General features: G+C 38.0%; 1 protein-coding gene across 1 annotated transcript in view; it reads left to right on the top strand.

Moving 5' to 3' along the window:
- LOC140939220 (U3 small nucleolar RNA-associated protein 15 homolog) overlaps positions 1-17,834 on the top strand; it is a 133,554-nt gene extending 115,720 nt beyond the window's left edge. The window contains exons 12-14 of the mRNA XM_073388796.1: positions 7,688-7,815; positions 12,902-12,960; positions 17,357-17,834. Coding sequence (XP_073244897.1) covers positions 7,688-7,815; positions 12,902-12,960; positions 17,357-17,523 — 354 coding nt within the window. The 3' untranslated portion in view covers positions 17,524-17,834. The remainder of the gene's footprint in view (positions 1-7,687; positions 7,816-12,901; positions 12,961-17,356) is intronic.
- The last annotated feature ends 493 nt before the right edge of the window (positions 17,835-18,327 follow it).

The following is an 18,327-nucleotide window of genomic DNA, read 5'->3' as shown; positions in this document are numbered from 1 at the left end:
CTTGTCTTCCTGAATTGAAATTGTTGTCTCTGTAAATGTTTCACAGACAATGTTTCACCGAATTATATTTGTTTCATTGATTGTTAGTAGTCTCTCTTGCAATTTTAATCGCTGTGTTGTTTGTTTTCAGTCGTTCATGAACGTCGCTCGCAGGTATGCTCAAAATACCACGCGTATCAAACACTTTTTAAGATTACACATTGTTGTAAAACCATTAAATAAAAAAATAAAAAGAACAAATTCTTTATTATGTTGAAGCGTAACTCTATTAAGTCATTTTCTTCCAGTTTCCCCTGTAGGGACATTATGACAGACTCTAGATTTGTTTCCGTTAACTTCATTGTGCTTCTCTTATGCCTTGCATATTGTATGGACTTTGAACGAATTTGCATCTTTGTTGTATCCCAGAGGAGCATGGCATGAACCTCAGTGTTATTTTGGTAGTCATTTGCAACTTCAGTGATTGTTGTTTTTATCAATTTAATATATCCACTGTCTGATAGAAAAGACGTATTCAATTTCCAGAACCTTGGGATTGGTATTGTTTGCAAGTTGTAGCGTTATAAGAATGTTCTGTTTTGTAGCCTGGTAAAATACCAGCTTTTGAAATTGCCGAACTTAAACTATTACTCGTCAAGAAAAAGTCTAAGCGACATTGAATTTCGAGCTTTCTTCTTCTCCCAGTGAAACTTTTGATGTCCGGATTGGAGACCCGCTAAATGTCAAGAAGGTCTAGTGACTTAATTATGTTCTAAACTTCCTTCAAAGAGTTTTTGTGAGTGGTCAGTCTTCCTCCCTTCTTATCATTTTAGACGTGCAATACTAGATGAAGATCGCCACCCAGAATAATATCCTCGTACTCGAAAGAGAGGAGGTGGCTGAGAACATTTCCAAAAAAATTTGGATTGTCATCGGTTGGCGCATAAATGTTTCCCAAGGTTATAGTCTTGTTTTCAAGTTTCAAATGTACTAAAATAAATCTTCCCTCTGGATCAGAAAATTATTTCTTGATTTCGAATTGAAAGTTGTTGTTAAACAGGACACATACCCCTGCACTTGAGCTAGAAGCACTGCTAAAAATAGCTGAGAGGCCCCATTCTGACGACCACAGTCGTTCTTTTTCTTTGGTACAGTCGACTTCTTGAAGAAAGAATATTCCAAATATTTTCATTCTAAGCCAACGAAAAGTTTCTCGCCTCTCAAGGTTATCGGATAGGTCCCTCACATTAAGAGAACAAATTATCAATTCGTCAATCGGGAACTTGATGATGATTAAAAGTAGTAAACTGGAATGCAGAAACAGAATGAAAATTGTGATAGTTAACACTTTGTAGGACTGAAAAATATTTTCTGCTGAACGAAAAAAAAAACGACAACAAAACAACGGCTACATTGGGAAATAAAGCTATAAACACAAACAAATAAAGATAATATATAGATTTAGCCAGGGCTAAAAGCGAAGCTCCAATTAATAAATTTATGATTTAAATCAAACAATAAACTTGTAATCCACAAATCAGCTAACTTAAGGGCCATTAATGTTACTTTTTAGGGAAGGGCTAAGGGATTTTAGAGTGAAACATCTTACATCGAGTTGATAGCCTATATTTACACCCAAAAAATAGCAATAATCTTCGATCACGTTCAAGAGTCAAAATGGAAGACAAATCAGGCCGATTTTTTTGCTTTCGATAAGTTTACTTTACAAAATCTTGCCAACAAATCTGGGGGTGTGTAAACCAGCCTTTTATTCTTGTTATACATCACATCTGAGGTGAAACAGTACTATGAGTCGCTTTATATATCATACAAACCTCGGACAGAATGCCGTATTTCACAATTTTTCAAGACAAATTGCACTCGGTCAAAATTCAGGACGATCAATTGGGGGCTTTTAGCGAAACCGTTTAAAAAAATGACAAAATCACCTATACGGCCAGGCGGTTCTCACTTTTGACAAGCGCCAAATTTGCAGTCCGAGCTGTGTCGAGTGTTTAAATGAACATTAATAGAGTTACACTTCAACATAACAAAAAATTATGATGTTTATTTTATTATTTAATGGTTTTATAACGATATGTAATCTTAAAAAGCGTTTGATACGCGTGGCATTTTGAGTACTCCTGCGAGCAATGTTTATGAACGACTGAAAACAAACGGCACAGCGATTAAAATTGAAAGAGAGACTACTAACAATCAATAAAAGAAATATAATTCGGTGAAACATTTACATTCACGACGACAAGTACTGAAGTGTCTCTAAACGTCATGAGTCGTTAAGCTTGAAGCTTAAGTTTCTGTTTTAAGGTGCCCTCCCAGTGTTTACTTTTTTCAAGGATGAACTCGAGGCAAGAAAATCGCTCAAAGTTTTCTTTCTACAGCCAAATTTATAACTAAATATTCTTCGGAACGTTTCCTTTCTATTTGCGGTGAGAAAATATATCTAAAGGCTATTTAAAGTTCTGTAAGCTTATATGAAACCTAATACTAGGTCAGATCATTGTCTCAAATCTTACAAACATGCATAACCTTGCCGCGTAAACTGTGCTCGACTTCATGAAATTAGATATAAAAACAAACATCAAATACAATAATTACTCAGGCTTACCATTCGAGATGCAGCTCCTGAAAGCTATCAAGTAAGGCCAGAATCGCTTGGGACTTTTAAACTCTCCTACGCATCAAGCAAGGTGAAAAACGGAGGCGATGCCATCCGAAATCGGATCTCCAACTTTGTCAAGCGGCGCATTTCTCAACCAAAAACCCAATAAACAAACCAGCCATGAATAACAAGAAGACTCTTGATAGCAGCTGTATTTCATTTTGTTCATCCAAAGGAAAAAGACAGTTAAAAACATCACTAGTTGATACAAAACTTTGTCAGCTTCAGCTGTCAAAGTAAGCAAGTTTCAAGATGCTGCATAAACTTTCCACATGAACTCACCTGTCAAATTTTGCCCAATCAGAGCATAAAAATTAGACGTAGATCGTGACCAACGCGTGACCAACGCGTGACCATGGTAAGAACAGGTATTCCCCGCCTGAGTTTTTAAATAACTGGCTGAATTTTCGCGTCCCAGGTCGGTTTGAAATCAAATTGTAATGGTGCGGGGCCATAGTGACATAAACAAAACATATCTCATATGAATTTTTAAAAAAAACTAGACTTGAGCCTGCGATCATTTGAAAGCAAGTCACTTGTCAGCAGATAACGTCAAAAAATACTCCACCTCGATGGGTCGACAACTGAGCCCGCGACACGGTCAGGTGATACTGGTCAGCGGCTACCATGTCCTGACAGCTGTCAATTGATCACAACATTGATGTACAATCAGTTTTCTCCTGGGCTCCCAAACTAGCTAGAAAATGTAAGAGTAAAAATTGGTTTCCCTGTGGTGCGGACGGTCTTTGGTTCGTTCGGTGTACGGTCACTTGATTACCAAATTTTCTGGGACGGGTAGATTTACTCACCCGTGGTGCTCCGCTGGTGCGCGCTTCACGCGCTCGAGAGCTCCGCTAAAATTTAAGCGGCTTGCAAAGAACATGCTTTAAAACAAAAGGATTGGCGAATCTGGAAAGGAGAGAACGCCAAATAGCTTAATTTAGAAGCTTAGGAGCTGTGGGAAATTGGGTATTACTGTGCAAGATTGAAAACGTAAAACTCTGCACACCGCAAATGTTCGTTTTTTCGCGCTAATGAAAGTATCTTTGCGCTATAGGTCGCCGTTTCACGCAAATGAATGCGTATTTCTCTCAGTAACTCATAAATTTTGCAATACATTCGTTGTATCGTTCGCGATGGTCGAGTTAGGTCATTGATGTCTTAAAGCAGCACCCGTACTAAAAATATGAACCCTTATGGTGTTTCGATATAGTTTTTCGGAGGCCGTACCGATATTTTTCAATCGCCTTAAGAGTGATTTTATCCTAGTCTGATCACTATAAATTTTTCACCAGTGATTGACTATGAACTGAAGTTTGTCAAAATGCAGCGGTAGGCAAAATCGATATCACTATAACAAGAGTACGCGAAAAACTTTGAAATTGATAAAGCCGAATTGTGCACAATCTAGACCTGCTACTGACAATCCGACGCCAGGAACTTATAGTGTGGTGTTTAGCAAATAACCTCCGTGAGTTGAAAAAAACTTCTGTATGTTAAAATTAAAATAAAACGTAAATATATTTCAAAACTTATATTTTCAATAGCCGTGATAAATTGCTGAATAAAAAAGTTCTAAATGCATCATATTAATCTTAAGTAGCGTCTGAAAGCTATTTAATATCACATTTCGCTGCTGGGAAATTTTTTGTGTATTTTCTTCCTTGCTATCCTGAAAACGAACCTGTTTTCTGACCACCTGTCTAAGTGCAACTTTTTTCTGTGTTTTGACTTTTTGCGCTTTTAGCACGGAATTGTGTTTGAACCTCATCACATAATCTTCACGATGTACATAATAATGTTTAAAACTTTCATTAAGATTGATTCAATGCAACACCTTGAAATTTCAAGACAAACCTAGCCTATGAACCGGCCAAAAGTCCGCCTTACAACATCCACTGTTTTGACGTAAAGCTAATTTTTCCATATTGATGCCGACCATACATATCTCCATGACTAGTATATTGCAGTGTGAATATTACTAATGTTTTCATTCCAAAGATGCAATAAAATTCACTCTGAAATGTATAGCTTCGTCTCTTCACTGAGACACAGGGAGCAAACTGGCTGTTCCTCCACCCAACACAAAAAATAGCTTTCGCTACACAGTATCCCAATCCAAATACAAATGCATTACACAATCTTAAAGCAGGATGTATTAGCCATTTTTATCGCGTAGTTATTTTTCTTGTAGTTATTTTTCACACTAGAGACGGATTATCCGTTGGATAATTCGCGTCAGACAGATAATACGTCTTAATTTGAAAATGGAACGGTTTTAATTTTGGATGAACAATCCGTCTTAATTAATCCAACTGTCTATCCGTCAATTTTGACGGATTTTGAAGGTGGATTATACTTCTGAGAAGGATAATCCGTCCCTAGCATGAAAACAGCCATTTACGCGACATAAAATCAGGGTTGTGCTCTAGCTGAGCCCGGTGACCCCTGGCGCCTAACTTTTGCCCTTGGGTGGTTGGTGCTCTTTAAGATTTCTGTTAGGCGTTAACTGGCGTTAACGGATGCATTGGTTCAGGAGAGAATGATCTCTCTTTCTCTCCAAGAGAGAATGATGGCTCATTCTCTCTTTCTCTCTCAAGAGAGAATGATCTAAGAGAGCGAATCCCCCATACATGACCCTCTTCCCATGAAAATTATTTTCAATCTATTCTTGGTTCTGTGTCATACTGTGTGGTTATTTTAAGGACACCACCTTATTGGTCGGTTAGAGTGGTGTCATATAATTTTAAACTTGGCGGGTAATTCATTTCACTGCCGATCACGCACAGCAAGCGATATGACGTACAAACTTGGCATTACTTTCGTCGACGAGTCAAAAGATTTATACGTGGACTGATCTGGCCATAGTAGCTGACAAAGAGCAAAACGGTCCTGGCTTGTCGGAGTTCGCCGGAGAAAGCGGTTCCGACTCGGAGAAAACTGCTTATTGAGGTGTTCGCTACATCAGTATGTAAACAACCAACATCCTATTGTTAAAAACGACAACTGTCTCTTCCGGCGACATTCACTCATACCCGGGAGCTGTGTTACCGTCGTTTTGGATCCAACCATGGACACGTAACGAGAAAAACAGGTTCAAAGTGGGTTCAAACATGAATGTTTGGACGCCAAACATTTGAATTTTTTGAGGGCGCTAGACAAATGTAGGCACACTGCTCACTATAAAGAATTGACCGAAACCGGAAACCGCGCATCAAAACTCTCTGGCATCCAGGTTAGCGACTGTTTAACAGCCTGAAGCATCTGACCTGATTTGTGTTTGCACAGCGAAATATTCATCCTAACTATTAGACGTTAAGAAGAAGTAATGCAGTTTGAAACTCTCAAGAATAATTCTTAAAAGCAAATGTACTGCTTCTGAACGAAAAATATTCGTCGAAAAAGAGAAAAATATCTTGCACATTTGCATAAACAATTGAAGCCAGTCACTTATTAAAGGTTTCGTGTTTCGCGCGTGATGACCTTTGCCTTTGGCTTTCACAGTGGTTGTCTTTACACTAGGCTGTTAAGTAAGACTTAAGAGCCGCTAAGTTTTACTTAACCAAAAATTCGTGTGTGAAGGCCTAAGTAAGATCTCAAGTAACTTTGCTTTGCATCTCATTAAAGTCGGAAAGTTGAAACGATTCAAGAAAGTTTCAAGCGACTTGAAAACCATCCTCATGACCGACTTAGCTGACTTGCGGTTTTGCGGTTTCTTGAGCTTTGAGAAAGGCGAGACATGTCAATCAATCTTAATTTTGTTGCCCGGGAAAATAACCTGAAGTAAAAAAGAATCGGTTGTGTGTGAAGCGTTATTTTACTTGAAGTAATTAAAATTTACTTGTCTTGAATTATGTCTTAGCTTATTTAGGCTCTAGTGTAAAGACTACCAGTGTGTCAGAATTCAATGTTCGTTACTTTAAATGAGGCTACCAGCCGTTAGAAAATCTCAGTCTTTAATCTCAAAGGGAAATTTTGACTCGAATACTAGAATCCCTTTGTAAATGAAATTCATTCCTAAATAATGAGCGGAAAGCGTAGATCAAAAACATTTCAATAACAGGAGCCGATTAGTATCGGCTCCTGGCGCTAATTACTATAATGGCTAATTACTATAATGGCTGTCAAAACATGGCGAAACATGTCACGTTCACGTGAAAATAGACCGCGCGGGTCACGGAAACAACAGGCACAAATAACCTTCGCAGCACGCGCGCGAACTTTAAATAGATTTAAAAAAATTATCATGGGGCACAGGGATTCGCTCTCTTAGCTCATTCTCTCTTTCTCTCTTGATTGGTTTTATTCGATATTCACACACTTAAAAACTCAGTGTTCTATCCACACAAAATCCGTGTTGCAGGCTGGACATGTTTTTGTGTCACAGAACCCCTAGTTTTTTCATAGTTTATACTTTTGTCTTTTTTCCTCTTCTAACCTAAATAAAACTGTAATTTAATCAAAGGGCAAATAATTAGTTTAACTATATCCTGCCCCCTCCATTTATTCTTGTAACCTGATATTTAATTCTACAAATACCATCTTCATCTTCAAATCTTGTATTACAATATAAATGGCTTGTAAAATAAATAAATGTAGGAAATAAAAAAAAAACCCTAGTCTGCACGTTTGTCTTCAGCGTTTTTTCAGGTCTGGCGTTTTCTTATAATCAGGAGCTACGCAAAATACGCTTTTACACTTGTTGCTGCTCATTAAGAGAAAATACGCATTTATTTGCGTGGAACGGCGACCAATAGCCCTTTCATCAACCCCAGCATCCAAGTTATTATCGCCATCTTGAACGTCAATAGGGACAATAGACAAACATTAAAGTGCAAACACTATTCATTAGCATTTTTATGACACTGTTTCCAATTCAATAGCTTTTCTGGACGGCCTTAGCGCGGATAAGACAAACATAAATACGCTTGTACAATCAACTGAGCGTTGATCCTTACCTTTGTATGAAAATTGTATTGTTCTTTAATTCTTTAATAAAGGAATGTGTAACATGTTTGTTTTTAGCCTTCTGGTCCGCATGCTTCACTGCTATCCAGTCTTTTACAAGAACTTATCAGGAGAAAAGGCCTGAGGACTGCATTGTCTGGAAGGGATGAAGAAGGGTTGGTTCCCCTGTTACGTTTCCTTATAAGGTATTCTACTAAAGTACCGCTTCTTAACAACCTTTATGTTAAGGTGGCTCGACTGGCTTTTTTGGGGTTGATACCTCCCAACTTTGAGCATTAACTACGTCGGCATGAGTAAAGATATGGGAAAAAGGTTACCACAACTGTATTATATAAAGATGAAAATTTCTTATGATCTGGGTTTTATTACAATCAGAGTCGCCATGACAACGTTATGACGCCATTACGTTTTTCATTTATCTTTGTGTTTCTCTGTTCCAGGAGTTTTTTGAAGAAATCGCTTAAAGGAGTATGTACCTGCTATAATTGCCTCCATTATGGCAAAGTTTGAACAAATTCTATGAGAGCGTTTTCGAAATATTTTGAAATGAAGTTTTAAGAGCCTCCCTTAAGCGATTTCTTCAAAAAACTCCTGGAACAGAGAAACACAAAGATAAATGAATAAAACCCAGATCATAAGAAAATTTCACCTTTATATAATACAGTTGTGGTAACCTTTTTTCCATATCTTTACTCATGCCGACGTAGTTAATGCTCAAAGTTGGGAGGTATCACCCCCAAAAAATCCAGTCGAGACACCTTAAGTCTTTTCAAAGCGAGCAAATGTTGTGGGAAAATTGTTACCTGCTTTGCAGAAGAGAAAAAAATTCTCAGATGTTGTTAGGCAGGCGCGTTACACTAAATTTTGTGGCAAACACAAATTTTAAAAAAATCGTTACTGCGTTTATCCTGAGAGTTATTCTTTTGCTTTTCATTTAAACGAGAAAATACGCAATCATTTGCGTGAAACGGTGACCAATAGTGCGAAGATACATTAATTAGCGCGAATAAACGAACATTTGCGTATAAATCATATTCAATTACGATTTTTGCATTTTAATCAACATTCAGTAACACTTTTGGGCATTCACATGCGTCACTTGCCATACAAAAAAATATATATATATACTTCCATTAATGCCAACATCCAAGTCATTAACACCATCTTGAAAATCAATAGGGACAATAGACAAACATTAAAGTGCAAACTTTATTCATTAACATTTTTATGACACTGTTTGCAATTCAATAGCATCCCTGGACGGCCTAGAGGATGGATAAGACAAACATTAATGTGCTTGTACGATCAATTGAGTGTTCTTTACAATTAATATAGAAAAATCGATTTTCAATTAAACAATAGAAATTCAAACAAATTTGGACCGAATTTCAGTCTATTATATCCCTCAATAAGCTCTCTATTTAAACATTTTGGCATGAATATTGGTACCCCTCAGCACATTTAGCTGCGGTCACAATGATGTATTTGTTTCTGGTCAGAGTTTCAAGCAGTTGTTGTGTTCGAAGTCCCCTAGTGGTACTCGTAGGGCTGTGGCCTCATTCCTGTTATCCATACGTCTGTGAATTTCGGGACGGAGATGTCGGCCTTGGTTGTCGCTTTCAGAGAGCTTAATACCTGTTCCACTATGTCGAGGTTGGAGGGGGGGTGGGGGTGGGGGTGGGGGCATAAGCTCTGTACATATGGAGCAAGAATGGCCGGATCTCGGTAGGCTGGCACTCCGTCATACGCCTCGCCGTGCCAGGAAGTAACTGAAATGCGCAGCATTCATTACGCCAGCAGCTGCTGAGGAAAACATTGATAGGTGATACTGTATTGCCATGGTCATAGTCAAGTTTCGTCCTCTTTGGCAGTTCGCCCTCTTTCCCTGTCGCGCCCTTCCATGACTTCTGGCCGTCCAAATGGTAAATTCTAGCCGCAGTTGTGGAGAAACACATAGTAGGGAGCTTAAAGCAACAACGACGACGACGGCTACGAAAACGTCACTTAAGAGCGACGGTCAGGAATAATCGACCAAAATCTTAATTTCGTGGCAAGAGTTGAAAAATCAATTTCTCCCATTTTTTGTTCATAGATAGCTTTTAGGAAGATAAGAAACCTAGATGTAGATGTAGATTGTTCCTGCCAAAGCCTTTTATTCGTGAGAAAAATTAGAAGATTGGTTTTCGATGTCCGAGTCTCAGGCTGCCCTAATTTTTAACCTGAAACTCGCTAACATCAACTTTCCTCGCGTTCGCAAACGAAGCCGCATGGAGAAATTTGGACAACTTCCGTGAACAGAAAAATTATTTTTCTTCCACTAAAAGATACTTTCAGGGCAATAGCGAAGCTCGTCGTACTAAAATAATTCAAAAATGAGGATAGGTTTTCAGGATAACAAAAACTTAAGTTCGTTACTCATTTTCGACGGTAATATTTAACATGTGGTATAACTCCAAATTTTCTCCATGCTATTTAAATCACACATTTAGACATTCATTTAAAACATTCTGGGAATTGTCTTGAGTTATGGGAGGAAATCTTTGGAAGACACCATCGAAGTTCAGGAATTTTCATGGTAGGCCGGCGGTAATTGTGTAAACACTTCCAATTTCGAAACGTACAAAAGTATATATTTACAGCCTAAAGGCTCGTTTTTCGTCCTTCTTGTAAGTTTTCCCTCTGCAAAGTTCCTTTTTCAATCAAAGAGTGGGGTAAAAAGGTGAAACTGGGTCAATTTTAGCAATTATGAAACACTGAACTTTACCAGCCAGCGACTCTGCGTGACAATCTGTTCCGTGACTGCACGTGACATAACGTACGTTTGAAGAGACGAAGCCGTCAAAATGACAGTCATGGAATCACGGTAGTAACGCAACGTAATTCTTGAAAGAGTAACATTTTCGATGCCGACAGTATACTGAAGAAGAAAAAATCAAACGCGCTAGTATTCTGGTACTCACGTTTTATCAAATAATAAGGACTTTAACAATCATTGGCAATTCGCTAAGGATGACGGAGCAGGAAGATATTTCGTCTTGTCTCTTTGCGATCGAGGAAACTTGGAGCCGTTAAATAAGTTATTTTGGTTACGTTTCACTATATTTACCTGACTTCGATGCTTTCGTTTGGAGGCTACCTTCGGGAACCCAAGCCAATTCTCAGGTATGCTTTAGATGAATGTCTAAATGTGTGAATAAAGGAGGACTGGAAAAATTTGGAACTATACCACATAAAGAATAATGCCGCAGAAAACGACTACTAAAGTAAAGTAGAAACTCTGGCAAGTGAAAAGTTTTATCAACACTATAACTAAAATAGGTTTGCTTTGATTCGCAATAATTTTCTGGCCGATCTGGGGGGCGCCGAGTATTTTGTCCCGAGACTGCCAGTTTGCACATCGTGAAAATTGAAAATTTGGCAGTTTTTGCGGCGCTGTAAAATGTTTCATTTGCACCATCTGTCAATGAATTTATACCTATTTATAAGTAAACATCTCTAGATTTTTCTGAAAGTGATAGTTATTCGCTAAATTGTCGTGAAAAGATGTAATCAAGCCGAGTCAGGTGACTAAAGCGAATGAAGCTAAAGTGTGGGATACTTAGTATTGGAATGATGTTCAAAAGCTTGTGCGATTTAAATTCCACGTGGGAGATCGTGTCAGGATTAGCAAAGTGAAGAGAATGTTTGAAAAATCCTACTTATCTAGTTTTATGGAAGAAATTTTTACTGTTTTCAAGCGAATGGCTCGTCAAGTACCCGTTTATAAACTAAAAGATGATGCAAGTGAAATCATAGATGGAACATTTTATGAGCCCGAACTGCAGAAAATTATTAAGATCGATGATGTGTACCTCGTCGAGAAGATTTTGCGGAAGAGAAAGCGTAAAGGAGTAGTAGAGTATCTTGTGAGATGGAAAGGATACGAAGATCCAAAATTTGATTCTTGGGTTCAAGAAAGAAATTGAAATTTTGAAATTGTAATTTATGCATTTTTTGTGTAGTGAATAAAAGAAAATGAAATGGTTAAATGAATGATGTGTGGTTTCTAATAAATTAAGAGTACCCAGATTAAAAAGTTCATTTCGACACACAGTATAATGGAGGTAACAGTTTTATCTGCATCTCCCTAGCAATAGCAGTCTTCATAAATTTCATCCTAGTACATTAACAGAGTACCGAGTTAGTTTACCACAAACCCTGAACCTTACAGTTGAGTGGGAAGTGGCTTTGACTAAGATCCATTATCCGCATAGCTGGAACAGTATTCAACAGTTTCGATTTTACATTTGAAATGGAAAACTCTATGGTGTTTGGGACTCCCTGGAGATGCTTCCGGGTCATTATTTATTCATCGGCGATGTCCTTCAAAAGATGAAAGAGTTAGTGGACAATGAACATTAGTATACAGATGATGTGCGGTTTTCAGTAATCTCAGCAGAAAGGTTACGGTTCATTTGAAAAACAACGCAGAAGTCTTGTTAAATGATATGCCCCCTGGGGTTCACGGGTGACAGACAAGTGGATTTGGAATACGGCTTTCATGATCTTTTCATGATCGTTTGTGCGCCCTCAATATGTACCTGTCAGCAGAAAGAAATTTGAAACCATCGAAGTCAATATAAAGCCGAGACACAAGAGAATCTGTGGCATTTGAGTTAGGAAGAGTGTTGTTAACGCTTCAATTTCGTCAGAGTCAATGTCAGTACTATTGAAAATGAAAAAAATCCACACTCCAAATCCTATGTTCTACGAACAGTACTGTGTAGATCAAGCGATGCAAAAAGGCGGGAATTTACGAGCATTTCATCGAGCTCGATTTCAGTGAGGTTATGGCTTAGGTTTGATATTTAAAGGTCTATTCCGCTGGGCGATGCCTCATTTCCAACAGGGTGCTATTTATCCGTTTAACTTTAGTTCCCTTTAATATAATCTTCATAGCTTCTTTTAATTTTGCATTTGTGATCGCTGTAACCATTTCACTCCACCCGCCTTGTCTAGCTCTTGCCATTTGCAGGCATATATGGCAGAAAGATGAGTATAAAAATAAGAAAAAATATGTTAAATTTCAAATAAACAATTTTATAAGAAAGATCATTTTTTGACTTAATAGCAGTTCTAATAATACTAAAATCATTTAACCAAGGTAAACAATCTAATCTAATTATTAACTAATGAGAAATAGTTTTTTGTATGGGTACTTCAACTGAACTCCGAATGCTATGATTGTGGTGTAAAGAGTCAAAGGTGGCATTCACTGTCTCTTCTTTACAGGTATATCAACAATCCTCATTTTACGGTTGTGCTAACAGATGTTGCCGATACAGTTCTTGGTAAGTCATGTCGTAAGAAAGTTTGTTGTAGCAATGGATTGGCAGCAGTTTTTTTGTTTTGTAATTTCCTTCCTTCCTTAAGTCTGTTAACTATTACTTTGTGTACACTACTTGAAGGTTTTGATGGGCGTCCATTTTGGGGGGAATTTTTACTTTGCACGTGCGCATTTTAATCGAGCATTTCAAATGCCAACCCCGTCTACATAGCCCGCGTTAGCCTTTTCCAGCAAAACGGGTAACAGAAGAATCAATACCGGAACAGCAAAACACTGGTTCTGGTTTAATTGCGCTTGTGTGAAGTTGTTTACCCCATTTGACCAAGACACACTCCTAAGGATCTTTTGATCACGCATTGGTATATACTCCTTTCAAAGCTTTTTAACTGGGCTGCCGAAGGCAAGCCCAGTTTATAAAATACGTTCCATTCTCTTCTCGGGGGAGGTCGTAGTGTGGGTGTTCCATCCAGCTCTCCTAATCTTTACACTATTTAAGAGCTATATCTACTAGTAACAGCTGACACTATAGCTTGCCCCGCTCTGTAAATTGTTGGTCAATAGAATGCTTGGTCGTTGTGTAGCTCTTTGAAATATACCGATTCATAATCAAGATTTTCACACAATTGTTCCATACAATAGGTGAGATAAAAAGAGGAAACGCAATGTTCCATGCACTGATTCAGTCCAATTTAGACAGCTTTCTCAGTTTCGTGAATAGTTTATTCTAAACCATAAGAAAAAGAAAATATTTTTAGTGGGAATTTTTTCGCTATTTCTCTTTCACTTTTAACTTACACTTGTTGTGTCGTTCTTCGCTTGAAGTACTGACAAAAATTGGGCTCGGTTGCTCGAGGTAAGGTGTTGTTCTCCTGTAGCATCACTTGTCCTATTTACTTGAAACGTGGAATTCCTACAAACAAAACTGAAGTAAAAAAAAAAGAAAAAGAACAGAAACGGTGACAACCACGTGCAAGTCATGACAGATACACTTGTTAGGCATTAAATGAACAAAGATACAAGTTTTCCATCATATTAAACAACAGGGATTTCAAGCCACGTGTGTTGTCCGTTGGAGGAGAAAGGTGTCCGGTTGCTCATCTTTAAGCTTTTTGTCAAGCGAAGACCTCTATGAAACCATGCAATTGGCTGGTTCTTTCTAGTAAGCTTAACCACAGTAACAAACGAAACCGAAAATTTAATGACAAACACCTGGTTCAAATTAAACCGAAGGGCGAAAATACCGTAAGTAACATAATGAAAACAATCCATAGCCTTGAAGTAAGTGGGAAAAAAGTTTACGAATCATAGGGCAAGAAAAACAACAGTCAGCAAGCTGAAGAAAGCAAACATTGTACGCTCAGATATCGTCAAAGTCGCAGGCCACAGAAGTATAAATTTCCTCAACAACTACGATGAAGCCGACGAAGGAGAGCGGCGATGACTCTCTCCTGCAGTATCCAAATGAAATTATGAGAAAAAGGAAACATTTGCAGCTTCCGACATCACAACAACTGTGGCTCCACTCGCCCATCGATGGCAGCGTCGAAAGAAAACAAATTGTCTGCTTCATTTTCCGGTTTTAAATCTCAAAGATTTCTTCATGAATCCAGCCATGATGCGGTCTCGGGAATAGACAATGTTGAACGGTCGTTAAACAAGTCAGCAACTGTCTTTCATCTTTGGCTGCTCGAAGCGTTTTCCTGATTTCAAAATGGCAGTAAATTTATACTTCTTGTATCTAAACGCCGAGCTTTCATAATGCAGGACTGATGATCCTAAAAACACTAGCTTTTGCTGATAATTGTAAAGGAAGTTATCTTTAACAGGCTGGTGTAAAATCGATCTTTGCACATTTCCATGTTCTTAGCTGAATGATTTTGAAAGCGTGGGTCTTGAAAAAGTTTGAATTTGACAAAGGTAGTAGTCTGTTTCAGCCAATCAGTTGAATGAACTAGAAACGCGCGCGCTGTCAAAATTTGTTGTTGAAGTTTTGTTTTTCGTTTATATTATGATTTTTCTCGTGCTATTTGGAATAAATAAGCACTTGTAAATTTTCACACACCTCAAAGTGCACTCGCCCTACGGGCTCGTGCACTTTTATTGATCTTTGAGAAATTTACTCGTGCTTATTTATTCCAAATTGCACTCGAAATCATGTGATTACCTATACCAATTAGATCTGCTGAGTTTTCTGGCTGCTTTCGTTGCCGTCGCCGTTTAGCATGACACGATTTTCTATTTTATTTGAGTAACTATATATAGTAGGCTAACGTGAGCTTTGCTTTTAGCCCTGGCTAAATCTATATATAGTATGCTCTGATAAGTCAAATATGAAGTATGTTCATGCTGAAAATTTATGCAGCATCTGAAAACTTGTTTAGTGTTAACTGATAGCTGAAGCTGACAGAGTTTTGTGTCATCTTGTGATGGGTTTTAATGTCTTTTTCACTGGCTATACAAAATGAAACACAGCTGCTGCCAATAATATTTTGTTATTCATAGCTGGTTTGTTTATTGGGTTTTTGGTTTAGAAATGCGCCGCTTGTCGGAAATCCGATTTCGGAAAGCAACCTTTTCAAAAATAAGCTTACTCACTTCACCTTGCTTGATGCGTAAGAGAGGTGAAAAGTCTCATGCGATTCTTGCCCTATTTGAAGGCTTTCAGGACCTGCATCTCGACTGGTCAGCTTGAGTCATTCAAGGTTTTAAGCTTATATGCTTAAAAACGTAGGATTTTCAGGGACAGTTTACTCTCAGTACTTGTCTTCGGAATGCAAATTGTTGTCTCTGAATGTTTCACCGAATTATATTTCTTTTATTGATTGTTAGTACAAGGGCACTCAACGATCGTTTCCTTCTAAATAGCTTGAAAACACGTTTTAGGCTATCCAGAGTACTCTTAGGCCTCTAGAAATGCATTCTAAGCAGCGCTATAAAACTTGTATCTGTTCGGTCATCCTAGGTGAAGTTAAGTCTTTTCGAGATTACAAGGGCTTCAGTATTAATCTCCCGAAAGTTTTAGATGCAATTTGACATATTACGAGAGTGAGACATTTTCCGATTCCTCTCGCCATCATATTTTTAAATCCGAAAGTTTCTACGAAACGTAGCCTAACTTGGGAAGTAAAATGTGAATATTTCGGGGCTGTCCAATTAACCTTATAAAATAAAAGGAGCGACTGGGTTATTTTGTTTAGGACGAATTTGTTTTCTAGGCCTAATCTACAGTCATCGAGAATGACGGCTATTTTTTGGGTGTACATGAAGACTGCTACCTCGATGTAAAATTGGTTTAACCCTTAAACTGTTTGAAAATTCTTTTTCTCTAAAATCACTTCCCTCAACCTTCACGTGAATGTGCCCTAACGTTAACTGATTTGTAGACTATTTACAAAATTATTGTTAGATTTAAATTATAAATTTATCAACGGGAGCTTCGCCTTTAGCCCTGGCTTAGCCTGGGAACGGGCTCCGCATTGGGGGAAAGTGGTAGGCATTTGGCCTTCGGCTTATGCGCGGACAGTCATTTCGCAGAACGGAAATCTGTAGAGGAGAGAGCATAGCCACAGCTCTTGCTTTCATTTTATGAATTGCTTTTAATTTCTGAGAGCTCGCAGTATATTTTTCACATTCAAAGTAAAAAAAAGAAAAACAGACTAAAATTAAAAAGCAGTCATTTAGGGCCGGTAGCCGGTCAAAACCGCCAGCTAGTTAGCCATCCTTGGCCGGCTACTTTCATCTCCTTCTACCATAACTGCTGACTAAAAATAAGCACCATCGAATAAAATTGTAAAGCATCAGTTTCCCAGTTTTGAATGTCATTGAACGCATATCTAAACAGGTTTAGATCTGTGAACCGTTCGAACCGTGCGATGTCGAGGAACGGCTGGGACATTTAGACAGCATTGTTCCCAGTCTTGCGAGTATTCTGATGAAGTAACATGGCGTCCGTGGTGGAAAATACCTCTTGAAAACCCCAGAAAATGCCATTTCCGAGACTCTTAATTTCTAAATGTCCCTATATGCTTCGGCTCTCAAGAACTTGTACCTTCGGTGCGAGTTCCAAAGCCGCCTACTATTCATTATCAGCCTGCTACTTTTAAAATCATTTTGACAGCCCTGAGTTATGAGAGTAAATACGCCCTCCTGTAGAAACCTTTGACATTCATAGCCTGCAGAGTTGGACTATCAAGTTGGGGCTGTTGGAACAGACTGTTATGTAATTACATGCTTCTACAATAAAACACTATTATTTCTTTGCGGGTGGGTTAGCTCTACAGACATAAATTAGTATTTTGCTACAAAGAGCACATTGATTTGTGACGCTGGAAACAGAATTTATGAATGAAGATTTATCTGGGCGCTTTCATACTACAATGACAAGAACTTTTTTTTTTCAGATATATATGGACCAGTTGTTGGTCAGTCTGAGAGAGTTGATCAGCTTTTAATGAAGTTGCGTAACAAGCTTGAAGTTGAAATTAACTTTCACCAGAAAGGATTCGAATTACTTGGCACCCTGGACACCTTGTTTGCTACAGCCCACAGCTCTGGCGGAATACGATAGTTCCTCAGTGCTGATCGCTTAAGTTCGTGCGGGACCAATGCTTCAAGATGAGTAATGATCTTCGCAGGAGATTGGAGATTGAGATTGTTGTGTGCCACCCAGGCTTCTTACGTTCTTATTTCATAAGAACCATTTTAATGAGAACGTTGACACTGAGAATCGAAAGAACATAGCTAAGCCATTTTTTTTTTCACCAGTTTCAACCCGAGGAATGAATATCCACTACTAATGTTATTTTATTCAAAACAATTACTACAGTGCAGCTGCAAAACGTTACGAAGTTGAAAATAATATTTAAAGAATATTCGTTATACTCTCGTACGATTGAGAGTTGTCTGGCCAAAACAGCTGTGCAATTGCTGGAAGTGGCCTACTTTTAAATTTATGTTAATTAACCACACTATACTTAAGAGTACACCTTGAATTTGAACCTAAAATAAATTAACTTTCAGAAATAATCATAATCTTTATTGAGATGACTTTTTCATATAAAATATGGTCTTCAAAAAGGATCTCATAAAATTAAAAAAATTATAAAAATAAAAAAATAAAAAATACACAATTCACAAAGACATTAAAAAATCTAAAATATGTAAAAACTATTAAAATGTACAAGATATTAACTCAAATCCATTTAAATTACAAATTTAAAAAGATTACGTTTAAAAATGTTCAGATTCACGGATTCTCTGATTGCCTGGCTAAGGGAGTTAAAATCCTTGATGGCATAGAATGCAGTCCGTTGCTTGCCCCAATGGTTTCTGGCTTCCACAACAAGTCAGCTCCACGAATCCACTTACGGTT

The sequence above is a fragment of the Porites lutea genome, chromosome 5 (assembly GCF_958299795.1).
Source record: "Porites lutea chromosome 5, jaPorLute2.1, whole genome shotgun sequence".
Taxonomy (NCBI): Eukaryota; Metazoa; Cnidaria; class Anthozoa; order Scleractinia; family Poritidae; genus Porites; species Porites lutea.
This window is presented reverse-complemented; position numbering and strand designations above follow the sequence as displayed.